This window comes from Amblyomma maculatum, chromosome 6, assembly GCF_055883805.1.
Source record: "Amblyomma maculatum isolate TAMU_Amacu chromosome 6, ASM5588380v1, whole genome shotgun sequence".
NCBI lineage: Eukaryota > Metazoa > Arthropoda > Arachnida > Ixodida > Ixodidae > Amblyomma > Amblyomma maculatum.
The window spans coordinates 20897667-20923786 of record NC_139349.1 but is presented as its reverse complement, the minus strand read 5'-3'; the positions used below and the strand labels follow the sequence as shown (position 1 = coordinate 20923786).

At 49.8% G+C, this 26120-nt stretch overlaps 2 protein-coding genes across 4 annotated transcripts in view; one reads left to right on the top strand and one right to left on the bottom strand.

Annotated features, from left to right (window-relative positions):
* LOC146185212 (proton-coupled zinc antiporter SLC30A2-like) overlaps window positions 1-5211 on the bottom strand; it is a 66638-nt gene extending 61427 nt beyond the window's left edge. The window contains exon 1 of the mRNA XM_084606186.1: window positions 4521-5211. Within this exon, the coding sequence (XP_084462312.1) occupies window positions 4521-4652 (132 nt within the window). The 5' untranslated portion in view covers window positions 4653-5211. The remainder of the gene's footprint in view (window positions 1-4520) is intronic.
* LOC146185211 (zinc transporter foi-like) overlaps window positions 1-26120 on the top strand; it is a 92905-nt gene that overhangs the window by 32488 nt on the left and 34297 nt on the right. The window contains exon 1 of one of the 3 annotated variants that reach the window (XM_084606181.1): window positions 3967-4100. The exons of 1 other annotated variant lie outside the window; for it this stretch is intronic. In XM_084606181.1, the coding sequence (XP_084462307.1) occupies window positions 4069-4100 (32 nt within the window). In that variant the 5' untranslated portion in view covers window positions 3967-4068. Of the gene's footprint in view, window positions 1-3966; window positions 4101-5526; window positions 5596-26120 lie in introns of those variants that run through there. One more of the 3 variants, XM_084606183.1, reaches the window with a different exon arrangement.

The window sequence follows — 26120 nt, the reverse complement described above, 5'->3', positions numbered from 1 at the left end:
TAAGGTGGAAAGAGTGCGCTGGGAGGACGTTCTAGTGGGCGGTTCCCGAATGTCAGCAGATCAGGAACTGAAATGTGATTGGACTTTGATGAACTAGAAAATTCCCCAACTAGGTACTTTGGGACAAAAAAGTTGTTAAAAACGAAAGCATGAGTGCTCTCTGGTGTGTACCTTCTCAGATTCACCATGTAAATAAACCTTCGTTAAGTTCTCTCTAACTCTCGGCCAGTCTCTGCTTGGGTGACCACCGCCCAATGTTCAAGTGCATGCAGCCCGACGTCTGACTCGGCTTTTCGCTACCCGTTGGTCCGCTACTGGAGCAGTACCAACGCAACAACCCCTCTTAACAAATATTTTTGTTGAGCTGAACGGGAGAGGTCACTGTCGGTGTGACATCTTACGAGCATGCCTGGCCGCATTGTGCAGCCCCGGAACTGCACCGACTGTCGTATAGCGAGCTCATATGCAAGATTGAGTTCATCTGCAAAAGTGCGCTGCACGGCTGACTATAATATATAGTTCCTCGTAGCACTACCAAAGCTACGATGAGTGCAGAGGCGACGTTCTGACCTCTGCGGTATGGAGCGCCAGTATAAAGTGGCCGGAAATTGTATGGCATGACATGCTCTAAAGCGTCCATTCGCGGAATGATATTAATTCAAATCTAACTTTAACTGTACAGTTACATACGCTGTTTCCCGAGTTCACCGTTCGCGACTCTTGCGTATGCTGAAATCATTTGCCAACGTGTTTCGAAGCAGGGCGTCTCGCTTCGAGTTAACTCTTCCTTGTTGCCAGTTGTTACTAAATGGTTTCTCGGCATGTTCGTTGGTTGTAAACGGCGCATCGTACATTCATTTGGTATCATGTCATCTACAGCAAGATCTGTAGCGTTAAATTCATTTTATTTTGTTTTTTTATTTTGAGTGACAATTTTTCTTTTCCCAGGCCTAAAAAAGGAAGTAGTTTCTTTGGCGCCGCTAGAAACTTTCCACCGCGGCTTTGTTAGCACACGATGAACAAAGTTCGTGTGTGACAGAGTAACGTCACTGAAAATGCTATTCTAAGATTTGCGAATGTTCTTTAATGGTTCGGTGCGTAGACAACGTTTATTTATACTCTTTTGCAACCATATCTGCATGCACTGCGAGCAGACGTCGTGCAGACGACGCGACGCGGAGGAGCACGCTCAACAGTCTCCTGATTGGCTGAAAACGGCTGCTTCAGCTCTTGGCGAGCACACGCAGGGCCTGCATTCGGTTGCTCGACGGGCAGTCGCCGGTTCCAAGATATTCTGCCTTCGCCTCAAAAAGAGAAAGAAATAAGAAGAAAAGAAAAAGACGACGAATAAGACGGGAAGCGGCATTGTAGAACAGCATGTTGCACGGTTTACGAAACTTTGGGTCTTCTAAAACGCATGCGCAATAAACGGCCCCTTTGCTTTTCGCCTTCGTAGAAACGCGGCTATGGACCATGGATTTAGCGCTCAAAATCGTGCTCGTTAAGAAAAAGATTGCCATTGCTACAGCTTCAAGGAGACTGCTAGTACACAGGAATTTACTTTCGAGCTGCTGCGCGGGCCCAGGGTTGACGTCGAGCTCATCTGTCCGGGTTTGGGCTCAACAGAGGGATAATGCAGCGTGCCTGACTTTGAAACCGGAGGTCCGGCCCGTGCAGAAGTCTAGAATAGACGGCAAACTGGAAGAGGGGCATATAAGAAAAAACGAAAGTTCAATAACGCGGTCTGAAAGCCAAAAACCGCTACAGCAGTTTGCTGGGCAGCTGTGAGGGCTGTCGCGAGCTACGGCTTCAACAGAACACGTGCATCCGGTTTTCGACGCCTAACAAAGGACATTTGCGCAGCGAATGATGTTCTACGGTGAAGCAGTGCAGTTCTACTCGTAGGGTGTTAGCCCGGGACCGCGTCACACTTTTAAGGTTGCAAAAGGCTATTTAACCCCTCCCAACCCGTACCTACCCGACTTCCGCTTGGTTGTCGTCCTTAAGTTTTGCAGCCAAAAAGTTAGACAGCTACGGCTTACTATAGGGACACTTTTTCTGCCCTGGAGTTCGCTTCCAAACCTGCTACACATTTCGCTGTAATATAAATTCGCACTGATCGTACGTTTCTTGGCCAATCTGGGTTCATGATAGGTCCATCCGCTTGAATTTTCCAGAGGCGATGCCGTAAGGCCCGTCCGCGTCAACTCGCCAGTCGTAAAGCGATTATTTTGCCCTAATGTCATGGGGTCGCATTTAATCGTAAGACATCCCTAGTTCATGCTACGCTTACTTTGTCAGCGTCTTGTGATGTTACTTTGTTCAGGTCCATTGTAAGGAGAAAAACGTTTACAGCTAGACATAGCTGCTGACGTTGAAACGCGTGTATCTGTTTAGTCGAATGTATTTTTCTCTTGATCTCCCCCTCCCGCGCTCGGTGCGTGCGTAGGACGGTTGCCTGCCGCCAACACAACGTTTGTGCACAGAGCTTGGCTAAGGTTGCGCGTGCCCGAGAGCCGTGTCGATTTGTCATTTCACAGGGTGAAACGCATCTGTTACCGCTTGACGGAATTGTACAGTCTGTAGCTGCGTTGGTTCTTATCATTAACCCGTTTAAGGGCGAGACTAATTCCGTACAGCATGCCTGTGCTTACAATTCACTTACAATTCACCAGTTTGTTTGGTGGTAGTCTTTGGCCAAGGGTGGCCTTGTGCCGCCCAAAACTATCTTCATCAACTCAGTACTGTACTTCTCTTTGGTAGAAACCGATCACTGAATTCCTTCTTTTTGATGTTTGTCCAGTAGCAAAAGGAACTTTTATTGCTAAGAAAATTTCGTTTAAATAACTTCTTCACGCCTCCCGATTGAAACATGGAAGTCAGGGCATGGGGAGGACGCTGTGATCAATCACTGAATGGCGGGCTATAGCTTCGCCTCAATGATCGACGCGAAAAACAAACAAAAAAGGCGCAACAGTTCGCTTCTAAGAACAGCTTCTGACGGCGTTGCTGTCTGTTTTCAGTGGAAGGAGCAGGTTACCTGTTCATACGGGCCGACATAAATGTATGATCTTAGTCCCTTTAACGTCTAACAGTTTTTAAGTGGATAGTTGACTAGTGCCCGAAAGATAGTCTGAAAACACAGATACACGCAAATGAATGCCTTCATTTTCAGTGCCCAAGTTTAGTTTTCTCGCGCGTGACGGCGCAGCTCGTTCTTTTTCTTTCTCTTTCTTTCTTTCTTTCTTTCTTTCTTTCTTTCTTTCTTTCTTTCTTTCTTTCTTTCTTTCTTTCTTTCTTTCTTTCTTTCTTTCTTTCTTTCTTTCTTTCTTTCTTTTCTTTTTTTTTTTTTTTGCTTAAAAAGGTTTCGTCCGTGTGCGAACGTTTTGGTATGACGTGTACAAGTTTGCATCGCGCTTTCTTCTCTCAATATGTGAATCCCCTCATTGTTGTTTCAGTCAATTACGTGTTGTTTCCCGTGCGTGCTAACTATTTTATAAATCAAAAGCCCTCATTGTATAGAGCTGTGCCTATTGGATAACGCGCCCCCCATCCTTGGTCGCTTGTCGGGCGCCCAACATATGCGGATTACGCACCAACGTCTCTGTCTCGAAAGAGTACACGTAATCGCGTTCACATAGACGTGTTTGCTCTACCGAAGCTGCCTATGAGGAGGAGCTCACGTGTTGCTACGCTAGCACAGTGGAGCGTAAACTATCGGTGCGCTGCCACTATATTTAGCTGACAGAAGCATATTCTACGGGGCAGGCTGTTCTCTCTCGCTCTGTTCAACGCGGGGCACGTATCGGCCCGGGTAAATGATTGCGTCACGCGAGAGCCACCTGCAGGCTCTGCAGCACCGAAGAGGCTACGCAAAGCGCGGCTAGCAGCAGTGTGCGCGTGGCCTTTACGAGGTGTACGGACATTAGACGGAAGCACGCGCGCTGAGCACGCGTGCTTGCTTTGTCTCGCTTCCGTACAGTGTCTCTTCGGGCGTGTAGGTTCGTCCCTGGACTCCTGGATAGGCCGTGCATCGTTCGGAGGTCATTTGCTAGAGCTGTCACCTCCATGTGTGAGAGAGAACGCACCCAGCACGAAGGGTGAGTGTGAGACCGAAGTAGTGCAACTTGCAGCCTGTTTTCTCGTTGTACAAAACGAACGCGTCTCACTAAATATGGGCAGGCATCCGGATAGTATCACGGCAGACAGGGTTTGGCAGAAGGATTCCCTCTAAGGTTCATCACGTTGGAGAATGCACCATCGTACAGGAACCCGTCCTTGCTCGCCCTGCTTCCCTCTTTCCCAGCGCTCGGTTTCTTTTCTTTCTCCTCGCGGAGACGGAGAGGCTGCTGAATGAGCGGCACTTTCCTAAGAACGTGCCTCTTCAGATACGTACAGCGCGTCAGTTTACGTTGCCGCCGATGGCACGTACAGCTTGTGTGACAATCGAGGCGAAGCTGCGCGATGCTGTGTAATTCGCGCGTGCGTACAGACGGCGCACCTATCTGCATGGGACTCACCCTGAAGGCGACGTAGTGCCCTCCCACCAGGCGGTCGGTAGGGCTTGCCGTGCTCTCGCGCATCTCCATCAGCGCGCTCCCATCGTCGAACTGCTCCAGCCGCCGCCGCTCCGCTCCGTGCTGCTTGTACATCCTCCGACGCTGGATATGACGGAGAGGCTTCTCACTCTCTGCGTTGTTGTGGGATCCGCCGGTTGTGCGGGCCTCGTAATCGAAGCGGATGCCCGTAGGAATAATTGATGTCGCCGACGATGCACGGGGGTACCGTTCTTCACAGCGGCGCCACCTTCGGAGAGGCGTCGCCTGATCGGTCAGCTATGCAGTTCGCCGTCGATCTCCTCGTGTTCTACAGCTGTTCGCGCGCGAGGGTGCGCTCTCGCTCGGACGCGTGTCAGCATGGGCGAAGTTTACCGCTCCCGACCGCCCGCATCACAGGCTCTCTTTCAAAGCCTTTCATTCCCCCGGGCCGTCCTTGCGTGTCGTCGCGGGCGCAGTTTCCGTTTTTCTCTCCGTGCGCAATTGTCCGCGCTACTAGTCTCTTCACCTCATAAGCGCCGTTTTCGACAGGGCTGCTGTGCACAGCCGGCGGCGGAGCGCTGTTGCTGCCGTGGTGGGATTCCTGCGGGCTGCCGCTGCGTCGAGAGCAGCAGTTGTTTTGAGTGTGCTCGTCGACTGTACACGGCAGCGGGCGATACTCTGCGGACTGCGCCGCTCTGCGCCTCCGCCTGTCTTTCCATTTGTATTTATTTTATTTGTATTTTTTTAAACCGCCCGGTCCGCTCCGGTTTCCGCCACCTTGTCGCCAACATGCTCGCCTGTCCGCTGGTCATCGCCGGCCTGCCCTCTCGCCCCGTCGTCCAGCGCCGGGAAGGTCTCTGCGCTATATTCTTTTTTTCTTTTTTTTTCGTTGAAGCGTTTTTGACGTAAGCGTTTTGAAATGCCGCCGCCGCGCTTGTTCCGCGGCCGCTGCGTGCGCGCGTTTGTTCCAACGCAGCGCGTGAAATGTGACGCTGCTTGTCATTTGTTTTGCGTGCGTGCGTGGCCGTGGCATCGACAGCTGCTGTGGCGACGGTTGGTATGTTCCGTGCTCTGTGCTTGGGAAACTATTCATAAGGGCCGTATTGGTTACTGTATTCATATGTGGCTTAGTGCGACGTCGTGGTTATCCGCTTGTCACTCGGCTTGCAGCGTTCAGACCAACTGTCTGGCTGGCTCAGTGCGTGGATGTGGTTGAGATAAGAAAGCTTTTGGGCGCCACCATTAGTTGACGGCGCGGCTGATAGGCGGCTCCCTCCTTGATGTGTCCTCCAAGAATTGGTCGTGGTTAACGCGCGGATTTGCTTCCTAATTGTCATACTTAAAAAGATTGATGAACTTATAGCAAGGCGGTTGCATGTATGCTTCCTGCGACGGTCGCTAGAAACCTGCCTTTGTCCGAGTGGGACTGCGTACGCCGGTTGAAATCGTCGACAATCATAGCTGACGACACCGAGAAGTGCAAGGTGGTAGCATGTCGTTCCCATTTTGCGGCTAGGAGCGACGTATGTCGCTGCAGTGAGCTTGTGTTTCCGGGTCACCAGTAGTGAGGCAGCGGCCTGGTGTAATTGGTGAGGCGTGAAGGCTAATGTGAACATATGCGATCATTTTGGCGTGGCACATTAGCGTGCGACGAAATCGACTTCGCTTTTCTTGAGAGGCGTTTAAATTACTTATTTATTATTATTTTTTACCGAAAGAAGGCAGCACACTCTAGTCGAAAATTATTGTATTTGCAGGAAAAGGAGGGTTGCACTAGCGAGGTTTTCCAGACATGTAGCGGACATGAGGTATTCGGCTCTTGCGAGGGCGTTCTGTCTTCTCGAAATGTCATCTGCGCAAAACGGCGAGGGCTGAAAACGCTCTGTACCCTAGGCACCGCGAATGCTGAATGTGCAGCGGTTGCCATCACTGCTTCGGCCCCGACGAAAAGTTTTTTTTAAAGTCCTTGGTTGGGTTGTTACATCGTGTTCCGCGCAAGTGCACCATTCAGATCTTTATACAGGAGTACATGGCTGCTCGTGATCACTACACATCCGACTTAATGACACGCTGTGCTTGCGAATATACTTACCAACCACTACACAGCTTGTCGTCATGGATGCTGGAGCACTGTACCGTTCAATATCGATCGCTCGCAAAGCAAGCAGCGAGTGGAAGCTGACAGATAAGTGTCATGGTGGCTGTATAAATTGGCAGTAGCAGCTGCTCGGTATCGATGCGTGTGCGGCATTGGACGCGTTCTTTATTCATAAACCATGAAGACTGACTGGTCGTGGTCCTGGCCGCGGTTTCGATTACGGCGGCGGCCGCATTTCGTTGGACTCTAAATATATAAGCGTAAGTGCGCTTGGGATGGGAAATAGCGGGATGACACTGGTCCCTGCGGTGGTCGAATGCATCGAACCCCTGCTAGTTTATTTGGTACGTGGGAGCTCTTCAACCCAATACGGGTTGATGAAAGACGGCACGTGCCCTTTAAGCCGCAGGCTTAGTTTTCCATCACACCTCTGTTTCGTGTTCGGTTGCGTGTATAACCTTCCAGAGTACCATAAATATCGTTTCGAGACGCGGGTTGGATATTTCGCGGGCCGTTTGATCACCGGAGGCCGGGCGGCGGTTGATATTGTCTGCAACGTGACCGGAACTGTGAGTGATAGATTCAAGGCGTTGAAATTACAAATCTAACCATGGCATCTTGAAAGCTGTAAACTCGCATTATGCTTGATAAAATGGCAGTTCTGTTGCGGTTCTTCTAGCGTAGTTCGGTTGAGGAGCGTCAAATACGTTAACTGATGTGTTACAAAACCTTCTAAATGGTGTAACTCAATTGCGCTGTGCCCTCGCCATTTCTATTCGAGCTCTCGCGTGTTCCGTTGCGGCCCTGACAACGAACGGACCTCGTTAACGTCGAATTTGTGCCGATTGCAATGGTCTGAAACATACATGCTAACATGAAGCGTCGTGGTGATGCAGTGGTAAGGGCGCTCGACTGCTGTGCCCAATGATGCGGGACCGAATCCTGGCTGCGCCAGCCGCTTTTCGATGGAAGCGGAAAGCAAGGCGTCTATGTCCTGTGCGATGCCAGTGCACGCTATAGAAGCCTAGGTGGTCTAAATTTTTGGAGCCCTCCACTACGGCGTCTTTGTGAAACGAAACCAAAAAGCGCGCACATTGGAACGCTGTGCCACAATAGGCTTCACGTGCGATATATTTTCTATTGTGTGCATGCACGCGTGATGCGCGCATGACATATGTGCACGCGACGATGGCATGTGCATTCCGCATGATATTGGCTTAAATATTAGCAAGTTTTGTTTTTGTTCTTTGGTGGAACCCGTATGTCACTGTTGTAATCCGACTATGATGTGCGGACTGTGCCATTGTGTTTTCGTGTGCAGTTTTGTGGTTTCTTCGTCGCTTTCGTTTGCATGAATCGCTTCGGCACATATTGCGCGCATTGTCCTTTTTGAATTTTTAGTTTTAGTCGTTCGTGGAATGCACATCGTCGTGCATATATATATCTGTCTTTGTGAGCGCTTGTGACGAACAAGGAGCCGAGTAGTTCGGGAGAGGAGTGAGAACTCAGTATCGGCGGCCGATCAAACGAACGCACTGAGAGACGTGGCAGCGTGTCCGGATTTTCGCGGTGGTAGGTTCGATGTGACTGTTGAACCGTGTTTAAGTTTACGCAGACGTGCGTCAGAAGCGGGTTATGGAAATGTTGCAGTGCTCTCGACGCCATTATTGCGAATTGTTGTGTTACGGCCCGGTGTTGCGGATCTTGCCACAGGAGGGTGACACAGGTTTAGTTAGTGCCGGTTCGGTTGCACTGCTTACGCAGTTTGCAGAATTCGACCCTCTGGTGCAAGACTGCGGTCACTTTACCTTTTGGGCACATCTACTTTCCTGTTACCTTTCGTTACAGGCGTTCAAGTAATATGACACTCGATAGCATTGTAAGGCTGTACCTTTCTAAAGAAAGTGTGCCTCTTTTTACCTTCCTGGGGAAGGAAATTTTACTCAACTTTACAAGGCTTTGGCGCTTTTGTATAAAACCCAGCCCGCCCGTATGCAGTGTTTCTTGCGCGCGAAAGCGGGCCGCGTGCGACATGCAAAAAGCGCTTTTGCGGGAGGCTTGAGGCTCGCTAGGTGGTAGTGAAACGTGGAGGCTAACCAAGAGAGTCCTACTTAAGTTGATGACAACCCAGAGGGCTATGGAACGAAAAATGGTAGGGGTAACATTAAGAGATAGAAAGCGTGCAGAGTGGGTCAGAGAACTAACTCAATTTACCGACATTCTAGTAGAAATTAAGAAGAAGAAATGGACATGGGCAGGACATGTAGTGCGAAGAGAGGATAACCGATGGTCGCTGAGGGTAACAAACTGGATTCCAAGGGAAGGAAAGCGTAGCAGGGGGCGGCAGAAAGTTAGGTGGGCGGATGAGATTAAGAAGTTCGCAGGGGTCAAGTGGATGCAGCTAGCACAGAACCGGGTTAAGTGGAGAAATATGGGAGAGGCCTTCGCCCTGCAGTGGGTATAATCAGGCTGATGATGATGATGATGAGCTGGTAGTGAAAAAGCTTCCAATGGATTTTCCAGTGGGAAATATTCTACTCTCTACTGGCTTTGCAAATTTTCTTCTAATTTGAAAATTGGGAGGAGGGTTTTCTTGCTTGTTTCTCTCTTTTTGATAGTTTTAACGTGTTGTTTTTCCTTCTACTTTGTGTTTATCTTAGTTGTGGTAGATGCAAAAAAGATCGTAATGCGCGCGTCAGCTATTTGTGGCCCCTTGGAAGCGTGCTTAACCCTTCGGCAACAGTGCTATGCGGTAAAGACTGCTTGTGTTTAGTGGTACAGGGACTGTCCGTTTGCTAACAGCGTGTGTTAAAATCTGGTGTTTGATTTGAAACTCGCTCATGGGAAAGGGGTGCTTGATATGAATTCTCTGGAAACTTTGTTACAATTATATTATTAAGGCGAAAACTTAATAGGCAGGAAGTTGTGCGCAGAGGCTGTCCGCTAAATACGTCCACGAAAAGTGGTTCCATGTCACGTGATCACGAGATTGGCAGAAAGGGCTTCAATTCATATGATAATTCATGTGATATCATGGTCATGGTCTCGTGATGAAAAATCGAAAAGTGATGATGCAGCGTCTAGAATCGAAACAGCAGCAGCAACGCTTAACCTTTCTTCTTTCTCCAGTGCAGGCTCTGCAGTGCTCTAAATGTTTGTTCTTTAACTCCACTGCGAGTGGGCTTCCGATGGACCTAGACCTGACGTGCACCGGAATGTCTGTATTTGTTTTGCAGTCTGCACGCGTACAGCGATGTACGGCCGTCGACGCCGGGGGTCTGGTACCAAATCCATCACCTCTTGCTCAGAATTACACAGCGCTGCAATTACTGACCGCTGCACAGGGTGCCTTCGATTTTCACCGGTGTTATTCTCCGGCCAGTCATATTAGGCTGGAACGTCTTGACGGGGTAGCTGCTGTTGCGGATAGTGTGAACAGGATGCTACAAGGCATGGGTAGATGAGTACATTTAAACTTACTCAGCACTACTGCTTGAGCTTTCATAAAGGTAGACTTCATATAACTTTGTAATTGCCCGAAAGCGTGTACATATATTTCTAAAACGTAGCTTGGGAACGCCTGTCCTTGAAGAACAAATTAGTGGTTTCGATGACGTCAGTCTGGCTCCTTTCCCTGTGTCGTCATTACGATTTGTTTATCGCTCGGTTGGCACTTTTTCAAATGACATTCAGATTTAGTCCCGTGACGCTTGACATAGAAGCTGCAAATGGCCGCAGGTGGTGTCTCGCACCAAGGCCGGCATTGAGTAACTGTTTGTAAATGCGGAGATGGTACCTCCACTGTGCAGGGCACATTCGAGCGCAACTGCAGTGACCGCAATCCTTACACTTGTAAAATATCATGGACAGGCGTATAGCTGATTCATCGGATACGTTTTCAGCCCTGAAGTTGGCTGCTCGTAGAGAGTCAGGGCTGCAGTTCGTCCTCAGGCCCAGAATGTAGACTTCGCTGCACCATCCTCCTAATAGAATGTCTAGTACTCTTTGAGCACTGTGAGCAGAATATCGGCAGCCTCTGAAAGACTGCTCACACGTGCGCCATGTGGCATCTTCGAGCGGCTTGGTGGACCTAAACAGGGCTGCGTAGTAGGGCGCTAAGGGCTTTTCAACTCATGAGACGTCCACGCCTCCGACAGGGTCGTGTTCTCGGTTTATGACGGCTGCCCGAGGAGCGCGTAGCTGACCGGTGACGTGGTGCGGCTCCCAATGGCCAGGCCAAAGGCGCTCCTTGACCCTGAAGCTGCGTCGCCGTCCATATCGCACGCGACATCGCGTCTCCTCTTGGGGGTGCCCCCCGTGCGCGTGCTTGGCATGTCCATGTAACGTTGCCGCGTGCCTCTGTCCGGCCGGCCCTCGTGACTAGGAGCGAGGTCGGTCGAGGACTAAGCACGTGCCTCCGATTTCGCCCGCGAGCGCGCCACTTTGTCATTCTGGTCTCGCGTCTGCCGCATTTGATCTAACCTACATCGGGTATTGTTCTTTTGCGCGATACGGATTAGTAGCCTCATCATCAGAGGTTGCACGGATGGCTTTTCATCGATGCCTCTGTATTGTCGCTGGATCGCAGTCCTTTTGCGGCATTCCTATGGGGATAAACCCTAAAATGCCCGTATACTGTCCGATGCTGCTGTCAGTCAAATAACCCTCGGTGGCTAGAGTTTATCGGGAGGCCTTGCCTACCAACAAACACGTATTCAAACAGAACCCTGTACCACTAGATATGGGCAACGCTTTGGCTTTTGTATACAAAAGCGAATGTGTCTGGTGTGGAGACACCGCTACACTAACCACACGACATGCTTAAAATAGATAGCCATATAGTCCTTAGCAGTGGGAGGACCTTCTAGCCGACTTGGACGCGCAACATCAGCTCGTGCTGGTACAGCGAGCCAGAGCCGCTGCTGAGGACAATGGACTCCTGGGCCCGCTTGCACAAAACAATTTTAAGACTGTCTTAGCTAAGTCCAGACTTAACTGGAGTCTAAAGAATAGGCTACTAGCATGGCCGCTTAAGACTGGAGTCAAGACTGGGCTTCAGTCCTGACTTGAATAAGTCGCTTGTATGATTACGACTCTAGTGCTGTCTTGGTTAAGACACAAGGACGCCAGGTGTCTAAGTAGAGAAATTAGGGAAATACAGGGATGCGCTGGCACTGTCCCTGCTGTAAGATGTACACATTCCGTCAATTCTGGGTTGTGTAAAATCCGTGCCATTGCCTTTTGCGGCTTAAGATTGTGTTATGAGGAAAAATGCCCCAAGTGGTTGCTGAGGCCGTTCTGGGAAGCCACTCTGGTGAACATGAACCCGAAGCGTTCGACGTTCGGAACACGAGCCGTCTTAAATAAGCTTGGTCTTTCTAAAGACACCATTTAAGTCTGGACTTAGCTCGGACTTTATCGTGCAAGCCGGCCCTGGACAAAGGACTGCTGACCTTAGCTCTTTCGTAACCTATTAATCCTAACTCCCAATTTTCCCCGGTAACGTTTATCAATACGTCAATCAGATCCACCGAGACGAATATTTCTCGCTCCCGCTTGAAGCGTGGTGAAGATGAAGCGATACACGAAGTTGGTCATTCAATAGGCCAGCGTATAAAGTCACCGAGACAGTTTTGGATTCATTCTTATTCCTCAAATGACAAGCATTCGAGAAATCTGTGCAGTTTTCATTTGTAATCCCTAATTGGCCACTTGTGCGTCGGTCATGCTTTGCAGCACAGTTATCGTGAAAGTGCGGCGGATGGCCATGTCACGAAAATGACGGCAGTATACGTACAGCCTTTGTCAATATTTTAGATCCCGGAGGGTTTGCTTTTAAGCCTTATATTATGACTTCTTTAAAAATCGTGGAATTCCTAAGCATTAGAGAGGATAGGACGAAAATTCTCAAGTTTCGAAAACTGGAAATGCGTTACGTGCTACATTGTATGGCTCAGAAGTAGACCCCCTGAGCTCTAAACTTTGACAAAGGGTGTGCATCCCTATATGCGAGGGCCCTGATAGCTGGCTTCCAAATTTCTGGCAGAAATAGCTGTCGCGAATGTCTAGTCAACAAGTCCAAACTGTATACCGAACCTCCATCTCTTCCTGTTTTCCTTCATATATTCCGCGTATAGTGCGGCGCAATATGAAGGGTTGGCTTAGACTCCGATTATGTAGCTTTTTTTTTTTTATATAGTATGTATGGTTAAAGAGGTTCCATGATATTCTCGACCTAACAGCTAGCCGCTTATTCCGCGGCGTCATATTTGTTGAGTTTTATGTGGTCATCAAGTGGGAAAACGTGTGCTGCTCTTAGTAGGTCCAAACGAAAGCGACGACCTTTATATTTATTGGCTGCGAGCGTGCCTTTTCTATGAAACCGTCATTCTGTTGCTGGTTGGTAGCACCGCTGCCTTGCTTAGCTGCACTCGCTTTGAGGTCAGGCTTTCCATGCGAGCACTGTCACTGCTGTCGGCCGATTCATGCCAGCTGGCCCCGTGCCCGATGCACCCCCGAGGCAGGCTCGCACTGCACTCCTGCTACTGGTGGTTGGGTCCAACGTTACGCCGACGCCAAGATTGTGAGGACGTGTACGGGTGGTTGATGCGAACGGTGATAGGGCTATCCCTCGTCCCGGCGTGCTTGGAACAGAGGCGGCGTTTTGGGTCCGCATTAAATTAGACGTGCGGGATTCGAAGAAAGCACCGTCTCTGCCAGTCCTCTGTGAGGAGGCACCGCAGAAAAAAATAATAATAATAAATGTCGGTGCTGTGACGTGGCGCGGTGTGCAGCGGTGCCTCGTGCACGCCCTTGCTTCCCCATTGCTTCTCGTTTCCCTGCCTTGCTTCTATAGTTTGCGTTCGTTTGAGTACATTTGCTTTTTATCCGGATGTGTCATGGGGAACACTGTAGTTCAGCTTGGGCATCGCAGTTGGGTTTCAACCGAAATTTCTGGACGTGGGCGTCCGCATAAAGTGATCCGCCACGGCTGCATTGCGCGGCCTCGCGCTGAGCTCCGGAACGACATAGCTACGTTAGCATCGTTGTCGCGTTTGGCTTGCTTTCTCTGCACTGTCGCGTGAGCTTTGGACATCTCGGTTGCCTCGTGCTCTAGGTTTGTATGATCTTCATGAGCGCAGAAAGAGCGAGCCTTCGATAAGCTGATTGCATTTTATGACCGACGTGCGCTCCTTCTTTATTCATCTGCCGGTAAGCCAAATATGCCAGCGAGGCGTGGGTCTCCGAAACTTCACTTTCGACGGATAATTGCACCCATTATCTGCTTTAAGGTCGTCCTTGGAGGTTATCAAGCAGGAAACGCAGTTTGTCGAACGGACTTTCGCTGTAGCGGATGAGATGCCAAAGATGGTGTACGCACCGTCGAGCTGCAGTTCACTATCAGTAGCGCATTTTTGCTAAAGGTACCAGCAGGTAACCTAACGTGCCTGCTGTGAATACTGTTACGAAAAGTATATTGCATCAACAGGCAGACTATACCCACTGCAATGCGAAGGCTTCTCTACATACCTCCAAGTAACCACCCTGCCTTGTGCTAGTTGCATCCACTTCTCCCATGCTAACTTCACTTCATCCGCTCACCTAATTATCTGCGGTGCCCTGGTACGCTTTTCTTCCCTTGGAAAGCAATTTGTTACCCTTAGCGGCCATCGATTTCCTCTCCCCGCACTGCATGTGCTGTTGGTTCTAATTTCTTATAATAATTAAATTGCATAAGTAATAATTAACGAAATATTATTTGGGCTTATTACAAGCACGCTTTTCGGCCTTAGCGCCGACATGTCTGGCTTTGCGGCGAAGCTCGTTTTCCGAAATGCAAGTATCTTGGGCAGCTACCCGCCTCGGGCAGTATGCCAGAAATTTCCTACTGATTAAGAAGTTATTTCTACTCGGCTATCGCGCTGTGCCAAAAGCGGAGTAGAAAAAAATGCGTGCCAGAAAAAAAGACTATTTTTTTATGCAAAGAAAATCCTTTATTTTTTTTTTCTTCGCTTTCCTTCCATCGAAACGCGGCCTCGCGCTCATGTTGAACCGGTGTCTTCGGGAATAGGCCTGCGGCCGAACTCCCAAACTGCTGAGCCACCTTGTAATATTTCATGCTGAGGAAAATAAAGGGCACATTGATTGTCGCACTTTTGTTAGGCGCCCAAACCGCACAATGACGGCAGGGCTGAGAGAATGAAATGAAGCAGAAGCAGGGAAGGAAAGTGCAGAACTCCGGATCAGTTTGGCCTCCCATTGACTTTTACTGATGTGTGTGTGTGTGTGTGTGTGTGTGTGTGTGTGTGTGTGTGTGTGTGTGTGTGTGTGTGTGTGTGTGTGTGTGTGTGTGTGTGTGTGTGTGTGTGTGTGTGTGTGTGTGTGTGTGTGTGTGTGTGTGTGTGTGTGTGTGTGTGTGTGTGTGTGTGTGTGTGTGTGTGTGTGTGTGTGTGTGTGTGTGTGTGTGTGTGTGTGTGTGTGTGTGTGTGTGTGTGTGTGTGTGTGTGTGTGTGTGTGTGTGTGTGTGTGTGTGTGTGTGTGTGTGTGTGTGTGTGTGTGTGTGTGTGTGTGTGTGTGTGTGTGTGTGTGTGTGTGTGTGTGTGTGTGTGTGTGTGTGTGTGTGTGTGTGTGTGTGTGTGTGTGTGTGTGTGTGTGTGTGTGTGTGTGTGTGTGTGTGTGTGTGTGTGTGTGTGTGTGTGTGTGTGTGTGTGTGTGTGTGTGTGTGTGTGTGTGTGTGTGTGTGTGTGTGTGTGTGTGTGTGTGTGTGTGTGTGTGTGTGTGTGTGTGTGTGTGTGTGTGTGTGTGTGTGTGTGTGTGTGTGTGTGTGTGTGTGTGTGTGTGTGTGTGTGTGTGTGTGTGTGTGTGTGTGTGTGTGTGTGTGTGTGTGTGTGTGTGTGTGTGTGTGTGTGTGTGTGTGTGTGTGTGTGTGTGTGTGTGTGTGTGTGTGTGTGTGTGTGTGTGTGTGTGTGTGTGTGTGTGTGTGTGTGTGTGTGTGTGTGTGTGTGTGTGTGTGTGTGTGTGTGTGTGTGTGTGTGTGTGTGTGTGTGTGTGTGTGTGTGTGTGTGTGTGTGTGTGTGTGTGTGTGTGTGTGTGTGTGTGTGTGTGGTTTCGCCGTCACACCCTCACCCTTCAACCAGTGCGGCTTGCCGCGGGGCAGTACAGTTGACTGCAGCACAACGCGAACTGTACTCGACGCTTCTCCGCACGATCGTCGTGTCCGCGATCGTTTCGACGCGGCGGTGGCCTCCCTCGTCCGCGGCGCATTACTAGGCGATGCGCGCGCGCTTACGTGTCTTCGTTAGCACTTCCTGGTGTCACTGCCTCTCCTCGCAAGATTGTATCTGTGCAATCGCCGCCGCAGCCGTGTTTGAACCCGTGCGCGCACGACGTTACGCAAACTGTTTTGCTCAGGTTGAGGAAGTGCAGGCCAGCTCGGTAGCCGAAGTTTGGGCAATCCGTGGCGACCTCTTCTCTCTCTCTCTTAACGTGGCGAATGGGCTCTCCTATGCTTTTCCGCGCACGTGCAGGTGCCATTGCGTGTGCAGACAACCATGGTAAAACGGTGCTAGGAGGGGAGTTCGCCTTTTGTTGTCGATAGGCTTCGTTATCTCTAGTTGTCCTCGTGCTTATGTCTTTATCTATTCCCCCACTCAATTTTTACGCTCAGTCGTAAATTTTCCGAGTCTGAAATCACCTGACTTGGCCGCAACTCCGAGTTACTCGCGGTCTCGTGATTGAAGAATGTTTTGTCGTTTCTGCATGATGACTCAATTGCATGCGACTTTGGTAGGACCGCTGCTTGCAGAAAGCTTGCGTTTAATGCGCGTCCTTCGTTTTCTATTCCTTTTTCTTTTCGTATTTTAGCTGTTTGTTTGCTATTTTTCTCCATTACTTCTCTAAAGTACTCGTCGCCTGGCTCTGTGCCTTCACCTCTCGCGTCTTCGTGAGCACACTATGGTGCATGCACCGTTCAGGAGTTTTCTGTCCTTTTGTTGGGGCATGCGTCAAGGTGGCCGCAGTCCAGAGGGGATTCTTGACAAAGTACTTTCCGAAACAGCACTATTATATTTCGTAAATTGTATGGACGATGACATTACGAAAGCGAATAAATGGGTAAGTGCGGTGTAGCACTTCCCTGTTCAGATAACGACAAGGACATCTCCGCTTCCCTCTACTCCCTGACACACGTTTCATGTCAGAACGACTCGCGACAACTTTTGCCCCACTTTTTGTGACGGTTCGAACGAAGAAAATTTGGTAAGGTATTCATCCCACCAAGTTTCGAGAGCATGTGCCGGTCAAGGACACTGTTCATGGGGCATTGGGACACTATTGCGGTGATTTCCGCTTCCTCCGGAGCATTTTTAATGTGCTAGCTCTAGAGTGTTCATGTCGTTTCCTTTATGTCGTTCCCGCGTGTCGAATTTGGAAACCTACTACATGACGGTGCTCTTCACGGACATGGGTAGTTGGTAGGTGACATGGTCGGGCACCTGATTTGTGGGTCATAGCATGACACAGCACTTTACAGTGTAATGTAATATATGGTCTAGTTAGCACGAACATAAGTCATAGTCATGACTGTTGACTCAGTCATTATGCAACGTTAGTAGACTATTACAAGCGTTCAACGCTGCTGAGCCAAATATTGAACGAAAGCATGAGCTGCGGTTGACCGAGCGTTCTACTTTTTTTCTTCTTCCTCAGCCCACATGTAAAGCCCCGCTTTAACCAAGCCGTATGAACGTGCCTTAGTGGCCTATAGGGGCAACGTGAATGTCAGGGTCCTGGCAGGCTGATTCTGACATAACCGTCCCCTGTGAAACGAGAGACCCAAGTTGGCAGCTCCTGCCAACTGAGCCGCGGCTCCGACCGCGCCATGCCGACCGCTTGAGTTGGGAGCCCATCTCTTGCTTTTGTGTCACGTGGGGTGTGACGTCACAGCGTCACGTGGGGAAGACGTGGCTACCGCCGCGCTACGCTGAAGGCTCGAAACCTGTAGTAGTGAAATTCAACAAGGTTGACGACTGGGCAAGTTGGTAAGGGTTCATTTTTGAATCGGACCACTCGAGGTTGGTAAAGGATGGGTTGGCAGTCGCTTGCATCAAGTCCGCATTACGTAAATCTTGCCATCACCGTGTTGAAGATGCATTTTCACAACAAATTTCTAAGTTGTTGGCGGCAGGCGTTCCAACTGTCCATCTCGCTCGTCTGTCAGAATGTGTTTTAACACGTTCGAGGAAGAGCAAAACGGGGCAGGTTGATGTTGGTGTGGCGCCGCGGCGAAAGAAGGTGGCTGCCATACCTTACCTCCATGGCGTTTCGCACCGACTCAAGAAACTTGTGGCAAGGTACGACGTTGACGTTGTATTTACAGCGAAAAACAAGATAGGAGGCTTGTGCGCCAGAGTTAGAAAGGGGCTCGACAGTGTAGCTCGTGATAGTTTTCGTTGCACAGTGTCACATAAGAAAAGGTTCACCACCTGCAGAACGAATGTGGTTTATAGCATTCCACTGAATTGTGGCCGGTGCTACTACGGGCAGACAGGCAGATGTCTAAATGTGCGCCTAACGGAGCACTCTAATTCTCTGGGAGGGAAGGCGAATTCTAATCTGGCGCTACATGTGCAATCCCGGGAGTGTAAATCGGAGGATGACCCGTCTCTTTGTACGCCTGATTTCAGTAACACGGGTGTAGTTTACAGCAATGGTAAACAATTCTGTCGAGAGTTGGTTGAGGCGTATTACATTGCTAAGGCTGAGGACAAGTGTGTGGCTAAGGCACGCATCGGTCAGCCTTCATTGTAAGAAATTCGTTCTATTAGAAAAGTCGTTAGTTAGGCTTTAGTTAGGCCTTGACTTTGAATGTCTGAATTTTCTTCTTCATCTTCTTCTCAATTTCCTGCCATTTCACCGGTTGGGTTGTGCGCGTGCTTTTCAGAACGAGTCTTCGTTGTTTCCTTTCGTTCAATAAACATTCAGTTATTAGTCCAGCCATCTCCTGTCCTCTTCTTCCCTGTGTCTCGTCCTTTGGCTGGTTAGAAATGAACCTAGAGTGGTATTGCTTTCGAAATAAAACACGCAATATAAAGTAACGTAATTAATCCTTTGTCATTCTCGCACGCAAGTACTTTCTAGTGTCTCTGCCATTTTTTTTTTCTTTTTATTACAGTATCTGCCTCGAGTTCCGGTTTCAGTTTCCGCTGGCTGTGACGTTAAAAGAACAGCGCGTAGCCGAATCTTCGCAAGTAGCGTGCAACCGTTTCAGCGGAGCCGTGGAAGCGTTTTTGCGAGTACACCCATTTCTTGTGACTGCCACAACGCGCGAAAACGAGACTCTGAAAAAAAAAAAAAAAAAAAAAAAAAAAAAAAAAAGAGAAAACGCTGTTATCAAACATATAGCCGTATATATTATTCCTTTCTATAGAGGGCTTGCGCGCAGTTATCAGCTAGTGAAAAAGAATCTGACAACTTGGAGCGCGCACTCCTTGTAAGATCCTGTTTTTAGGCAAGCATGCCCTGAGAGGTCCCTTCATAACTTTAAACATTTGTCGGACTAAATTTTTCGCATCCGTGCTTCCTGGGCGACTCCGAAGACTGCCGGTGGAGACGGGAGCGCTCGCAGTATAAGGAATGTATCGACACGCAGACAACGGTTCGGGCTCGTCGCGGGCATGCGCTATTGCTGGCGTGTTTGGCGCGTCGTGGCGGTAACCTTTCCCGGCACCGCTTCCTATAGAGCGGCGCGCCTAAAGTTTCCGACCCTGTCGCGCTTCAAGGACCGTCCGCACCGAAAAGACTCAGAAAAACAAAAAGTAAAAAGTAAAAACAAAAGGACTTCGTCTCAACCACGCCGAGCTATGGCGCCCCCGGTCCTTGGTGCGTGCGTACACGGGCGGTGGGGCGCTCGAATGGAGACGCACGACGTAAATCGCGGTCACGGTTTTAGAATTACCCGCTCCGACTCGGAGCATCGCTTTCAAAAAAAGATGAGGGAGGAGGGGCAGTGGAAGCTTTCTCGCTTCTTCCCCCCTTCGCGTTGCCGGTGACGTGTACTCTTCCTTGCTTCCATGCGTTTTCCTGCTTGAAGCGGGCGCTTTCCTTTCGAATGGCGACTCGAAATCGGCCGCTTGCGAGTTTTCACTTTCGACTCGACTGCTTTGTTTTAGGTATACAGTGGCCGAGGCGACCGTCTACTGGGGATTTTTCGATCGTCTCTCCTTCCCATCAAACTTCGCCCCTTCTCGCCCAGGCATGTTCCGCTTGTGAAAGTGGAGAAGATCGTCGTGTGCTGAAGCACTGCGGCCATTGCGCGAGATGGCTTCCCAGTGTGTCCTCGAGTCATCGAGCTCGGGGACGGTCAGAAAAGGTACCGGAAGGTGACAGTGAAACCCCATTGATGGTTACCGCCATTCATACGAGCACTACAGACTCCTCAACGGTCATCCCTGAACGCACTGATTCGGATGCTTCAAAGATTTAAATTATACGAAGTGGCTTCCTAGTTATATTTCGTTTCGTGAGGAAGTCTTCTCAATGTAATGCAATAACCCCGAAGTGAGTTTTCAAGTTGTTGTCGATTTCTTTACATTTAGAGACGCCGTAAACGCAACGAATTTTTCCTCCCAGACTCTCTTTCATTTATGTCGCTTTGAACCCCCTCTTAAAGTAGTAACCAGTCATCTGGGTCATAGGAATCATCCTAATTACCTCCACCCGCAAAACAAAGGCTTTCCCCTAAATCCACCTATGTCCCACTCGCCTTATCCTTGCCAAGTTTCTAATTAGGAACATAAAGTTAATCTCATCTGCCCACCTGGCACTGCCGCATCCTGCTACGCTTGAGGTCCATCGGGTATTGCTGGTTAAAGTTCTACTCGTTTTTCTGCTCTATCGATGTCGCTCACTCGCCCGAATGCCTCCAATGCATTGCTAGTAGTACTTATGAATACGCAATGCTATAGCTGTCATTTGGGCTACCGTCTAGCTTTGCTTTGATGAGCATTGCCGGTTAAATGGACAAAAATTATACACGCAAATTAGTTTACCGTACAAGCGCAACCAGGTACCGGATTGAGCTCGTCCTATGCATAACATTTCATGTACGTGTGTGATCTTCAGTACAACTTTGTCGCACCGAAATCTGCCCCCCCCCCCCCCCCCCCCCCCCTTCTCCCCTCGGCTACGCCCTTGCTTGGCATTCACTGCAACAAATTTGAATCCCCGCCGGAGTGGCGCAGTGGTTACGGTGCTCAACTACTGTTCCCAAGGATGCGAGATTGAATCCCGGCCTCGGCGGCCGCCTTTCGGTTGAGGCGAAAAACAAGGTGCCCGTGTGCTGTGCGACGTCAGTGCACATTAAAGAACCCCAGGTGGTCGAAATTTCCGCAGTCCTCCACTACGGCGTCTCTACGTACTAGCACAGTTTATGAACTTGAGGACATGTGCCCACCGCTGGCACCGGGTCAGTGCCGCTGGTACCTCGCGCACAAAAGCAGCGGCGTCCGCTGTATGCCAGCTCTACCGTTTCTTGGAACGTCGCCAGTGGGTCGGAAATGCGATCTTATACTTCGATAGTGGCCAGCTCCTTTTTGCGGCTCATGATTTTATACCGCGCGAGCTTCTTCGAACGGGCATTCCCTTCGATATTATTGTTTACACCAAACACAATAGCCCTGTTCCGTTGTTGCGCCACAGTGAGGGTCCACGCGCCCAGACAGCCACAGGGGAAAGAAAAAACCCATGTGTTCAAGACGAGGGGGAAAAAAAGGGGGGGGGGGAGGGGGGAGTGGGTGGATCTTAGGTCCTTATGTGCCTTCATCCGGCGGCGCTCGGCTCATTTGAATACCGTTGTAGGTGAAACCTTACGCGTGACCTATGTTCTGTGGCCTCCTCCCACTACACTTACTTTGTCGTCGCTGCTTGAGTAAGGTGCATCATTTTAGCAGCAATATTGCCCTGAGGCTAGTGTGATCGGGTGGATACCCTCCTGTCGCCTCCTCTCCGCTGCCTTCCCTCTTCACTCCCATGATGCGCTAGCGAAGGAAAGAAGATGGGTCACACGGGCAGGTCTCCTCTCCGTAGCCTGTGGCAGTAGCTTTGGGCGCGTGTTGTGGCGTTGCTTGGGCCACGCGCTGGTCGAGCGCCGGTGAATGGCGTAACGCCCTTTTGCCGCTTCCCCTCGGCTTCCTTCGCGCCTCTCTCGGCCGGGAAAGACGACTTTCCCCGGTAAGCAGCGCGCCGGTGGTGCCAGAACGTTGCCGCGCACCTTCGCGGCGCTGACCGCCTCGCCGTGCTACGCGTTGCCTGTCGTCTACGGTGTTCCGTTCCGTTGACCACTGCTGGGTTTGCGGTCTCTCTCCGCTCGTACTGAGAAGGCTGCAGGAGAAGGCTCCGGGAGGCAAGAACGGGCTCTTTGCACTGAGTGTCCCTTGCGCCCGCCTGCCGCCTCTGTGCACGTCTGTTTATTCGACTTCTGCCCATCTTTTTCTTTCTGGCCCTGCCTGGAGTGTAGCTCGGGCTGTCTGTAAGCGAAGAAGTCGGGGCTGCGTGCATTTTGGGAGAGGCGCGCCAGTTCTGCTGCTGCTGCTTCCCTGGCGGTGTGGTGTGGTGGCTGGAAAGAGTTCTTAGTGGGCCGTTGACTGGCGGCCGCTCCATTCCCTCACTTTCCTTCTTGCCCGTCGAGACAAGCGCGTGTGCGAGCTGCGGGAGGAGAAGCCAGTCCATCCAGCTGAGCGCCTCCTCATCCTTTGGTAAGCTTCCAAGTGGGTCTCTTCTCGCATCCTCCGCCGCTTCTCCGCTCTCCTTCTCTCGCCACGTTCTAGAAGTGAGGCAGACGTGTGCTGCGACGATGTCCGTCTGGCACTGCGTCTACGGGGCAGGATTCCCGTCCTCCCGTTCTTTTTCTTTTTAGCTTGTTCTAACGCTTGCTTTCATCGTATGTGGTATGCCGCTCTTGCAACGTGCGCAGGAATGTGGGAAAGTAAGCGATTCATTTGTTTCTCTTCCAGCTGTCTGCGAAAGGAAGAATTTAAATGCGTTTGAAGTCCTTTTCCTCTTGTTCGCTTGTGACGCCACCGTACGGGCGGAGAACGGCGTATTTTGTGGACGATGCGTGTTGACGTCATCGTCGTTTACTCGAAATTGGGCCACATACTGTTGCCTGTTCTCCCGAAATTCACGAGGAAGGCGCAGGCTGGGTGTTTTGCGGTACCCTCGAGTTGTGCGGTGTTCCACTGCCAGCAACATCTTGTGTCTGTTTGATGCAGTGTGCATTATTAGATTTTGCCCACAGTGCGCGCTTTATAAATAGTGAAGCATGTAACAGTAATGGCTTTCGTGTTTTTCTCGGTATATCTACAGTCTTTGAACTACATCTTTCCGTTAATGACTGCGTGCAAACCTTTCTGTGTCGATCCTCGAGATGCTGGTTTTGGTGTACGGACCGGGCTGCACTTTGTCCCTGCATTTTGCTGGCTTTAACAGGAAGTCGAGCTGCACTTGTTACAGTTAAGGCTTCCACTGCCGATGCTTAATGTTGTTCGGAACGCACTATGACGAGTCGGTACAGTAAGTCGCTTGCGGGTCTTGTGCGCGGATGTAGTATTTGTTTTTTTTGTTGTTGTTTTTGTTTTTTAATATGGCTTTATACTTATTTCCACTGACTTGCTGTTGCCCTTCCTATATTGTTTACGCGTTGTCAAGGGTAACCACGACGACCACTTTAGGATTGCAAATGCATTTGAGCTCATCGATTGTCAGTAATTATTATAGAATGTTTTCGAGTGTTCCGATCAAATGGGGCAGGTATGTGGCTGTGAGCGTGCACTGCAAGTGCTTACTTGTACCTCGCGTCTAAGGCATCACATTTTTGCTGCTGCAGGCATTGCAGATCAAATTGTTTTCTTTCATATAAAATGTACTTAGTACGTGAGCGTGTAGTCCCGTTCAATGCCAAGCTCGGTTTGACGAAGGAACGTTTAAGTTAAACTTTATCATTGCAGCGCATACGACGTGGACGAGAGAGACAAACTTGGCGCTGACCTACACAGGCTCAGCGCTGTGTCCTCGTCGTGAACGCTGCACCGACCACCATGCCCAAGCGTACCAAGCTAGACTTGTTTTACGTGCTACCCTCAAGCAAAGCGAGTAACGAAGGTTAATGTTATAGTCGCGCTACTTTGTCTCAAAGCGTTATCTCAGGATGGAATTAAACCCGTTGTCATATACTGCATGCACTGCCGTCGCGTCGTCCCCGCCTGCGATCCTTTTCGACGCCGATTTTCATTTCGAGTGCAGCAAAATGTGAAATGTGTAGCCTAGATGTTGGGCTATAGTAGTACTTCAGAGTTCAAATATGGCACTTCAGAAGTTCAGAGCTGCTCGATGATGAGAGGAAGCTTCTCATCACCCTTCGGAAAATTGGCTTGGTATCACTCCGCACCTGCCGCACTGCAGCGACCTGAAGCGAGCTCCTTGGCCCACGAAATTTTCGAGAAGGCTGCCGCGCTTTCATTCTGTCGCGTATACATGCTGACGTGCTAGAATGGAGACTGGCCTTTGGATCGGGAGCCGGGAAAACTCTCTCTCTCTGCGCCATCAGGGAACTCTGACGCGGGAACACTGTAAACTTGTGTCTCGTAATTTTTTCCAGTACGGTGTGCCTTATATCCGATGGACAGCTTGGGTATTTAACGATTGATTGCCGTCACAACTCGACCGAACGGAAGCTTTTGAATAATCTTTCGAACAAATCTCGGACAAAGTATCTGCTTAAACTATACAGCCTTATTTTGCAATTAAGAGAGGTAGGGGAGGGCGGGGGGGAGTTGCTAACGGCAACTCGACTGGATTTCGATACCTCTGGTTTCAAAATAAGCAATGCTCAGAGGCAGAACCCATAGGAAAAATGTGAAATAGCGGAAAAAGAACACAATACAGTCCAAATGCGTTTACGTTAGCCGGACATGAACGCGAGGCCGCGCAAACCACGCTTCGTCAGGCTATCTCACCATCAAGTTCGTTTTTTTTTTCTTATATATATTTGGACAGTGACGGAAGGCAAATAGCACCAAAGTGAGTGTCGGTCATAACACGGGGCCAATCACTCTACATATTCTGCACGGGGATGTCTGAACGAGGACTGACCCTGATAATAGTGCGTCACTGCACTGATGCCACGCGGCCAGCATTCGATGCCAGCTATAGACCTTTTCACGACCCTTGGAGAAACCGGTTTGACTGGGCTGAGAACCAGGTATGGGGGGAGAATCCGCAGCTTTTTCTTGTGTTATGAGCACAGCCCAGTCTCCAATATGGCAGCGCCATTTGGACAATTTTGAAAAGGTCTATATATACGCTTCAACAACACATTTCTTGAGCGAGATCAAAAATTATTCGCTGATAAATTATACTGGACTTCGGGTGCCCTGTACCAGCCCGGACGCGTATATTTCGCTGCGTCTCCATCACAGCTTTCGTCCTCCAATGTTGAACGACAGCTGCACCGCTGTCCGAGGCGGATCGAGGTGACTGTCACGTGGAGACGGGGAAAACGGGACCGTTCGATTAGAAGGCCCGCGTGGCTTAACGGCCCAAGTGCGACCACCAAAGTGTCGTGGCAGTTGTGTTTGCTATACGTCTTCGTGCACACAGACTTCAGTGACGTCGATGGCCACTCGTCATAACATATCGTGACATTGAACGTTCTATTGTGCTATAGTGAGCCAAGCTGCCGTTTCGAGTCACGACTGTCTCGACTTTCATTTCTCGTATTTTATTTAAGAAAGTCTGTTTTTACCGGCTGTCCCGCGGGAAGTACGTGACTTCAGGCATTAGTTACGCAGTGAAGATTGCTGGAAAACGTATCAACAACCTTAGATATGCGGATGATACCACTTTAATGGCAGAAAGTGAAGTGGAACTCGAGAGACTTCTGATGCGCGTACAAGAAGAGAGTGAGAAGTTTGGGCTTAAACTGAACATTAAAAAGACAAAGATCATGGCGTCTTGCCCTATCAAGTCCTGGAGCATCAATGGACAAGAAGTGGAAGCTGTGACAGATTTTCTGTTCTTGGGCTCCAAGATTACCTCGGAAGGAGACTGCAGCCATGAAATTAGGAGACGCCTGCTTCTGGAAAAGAGAGCAATGGTTAGCCTTGACCGCCTATTAAAGAGCAGAGACATTAGTCTGCCAACCAAGATCCGTATAACTCGTGCTATGGTCTTTCCAGTTGTGATGTATGGATGCGAGAGTTGGACTGTGAAAAAGGCTGACCGCCGAAGAATTGACGCGTTTGAATTGTGGTGCTGGCGAAGACTCTTGAGAGTTCCTTGGACTGCCAGAAGATCAAATCAGTCGATATTGTCGACCATAAACCCTGACTGCTCATTGGAGGGTCAAATTCTAAAGTTAAAGCTCAGTTACTTTGGTCATCTGATGAGAAGAGAGGAGTCTCTGGAGAAAGATTTGATGTTGGGAAAGG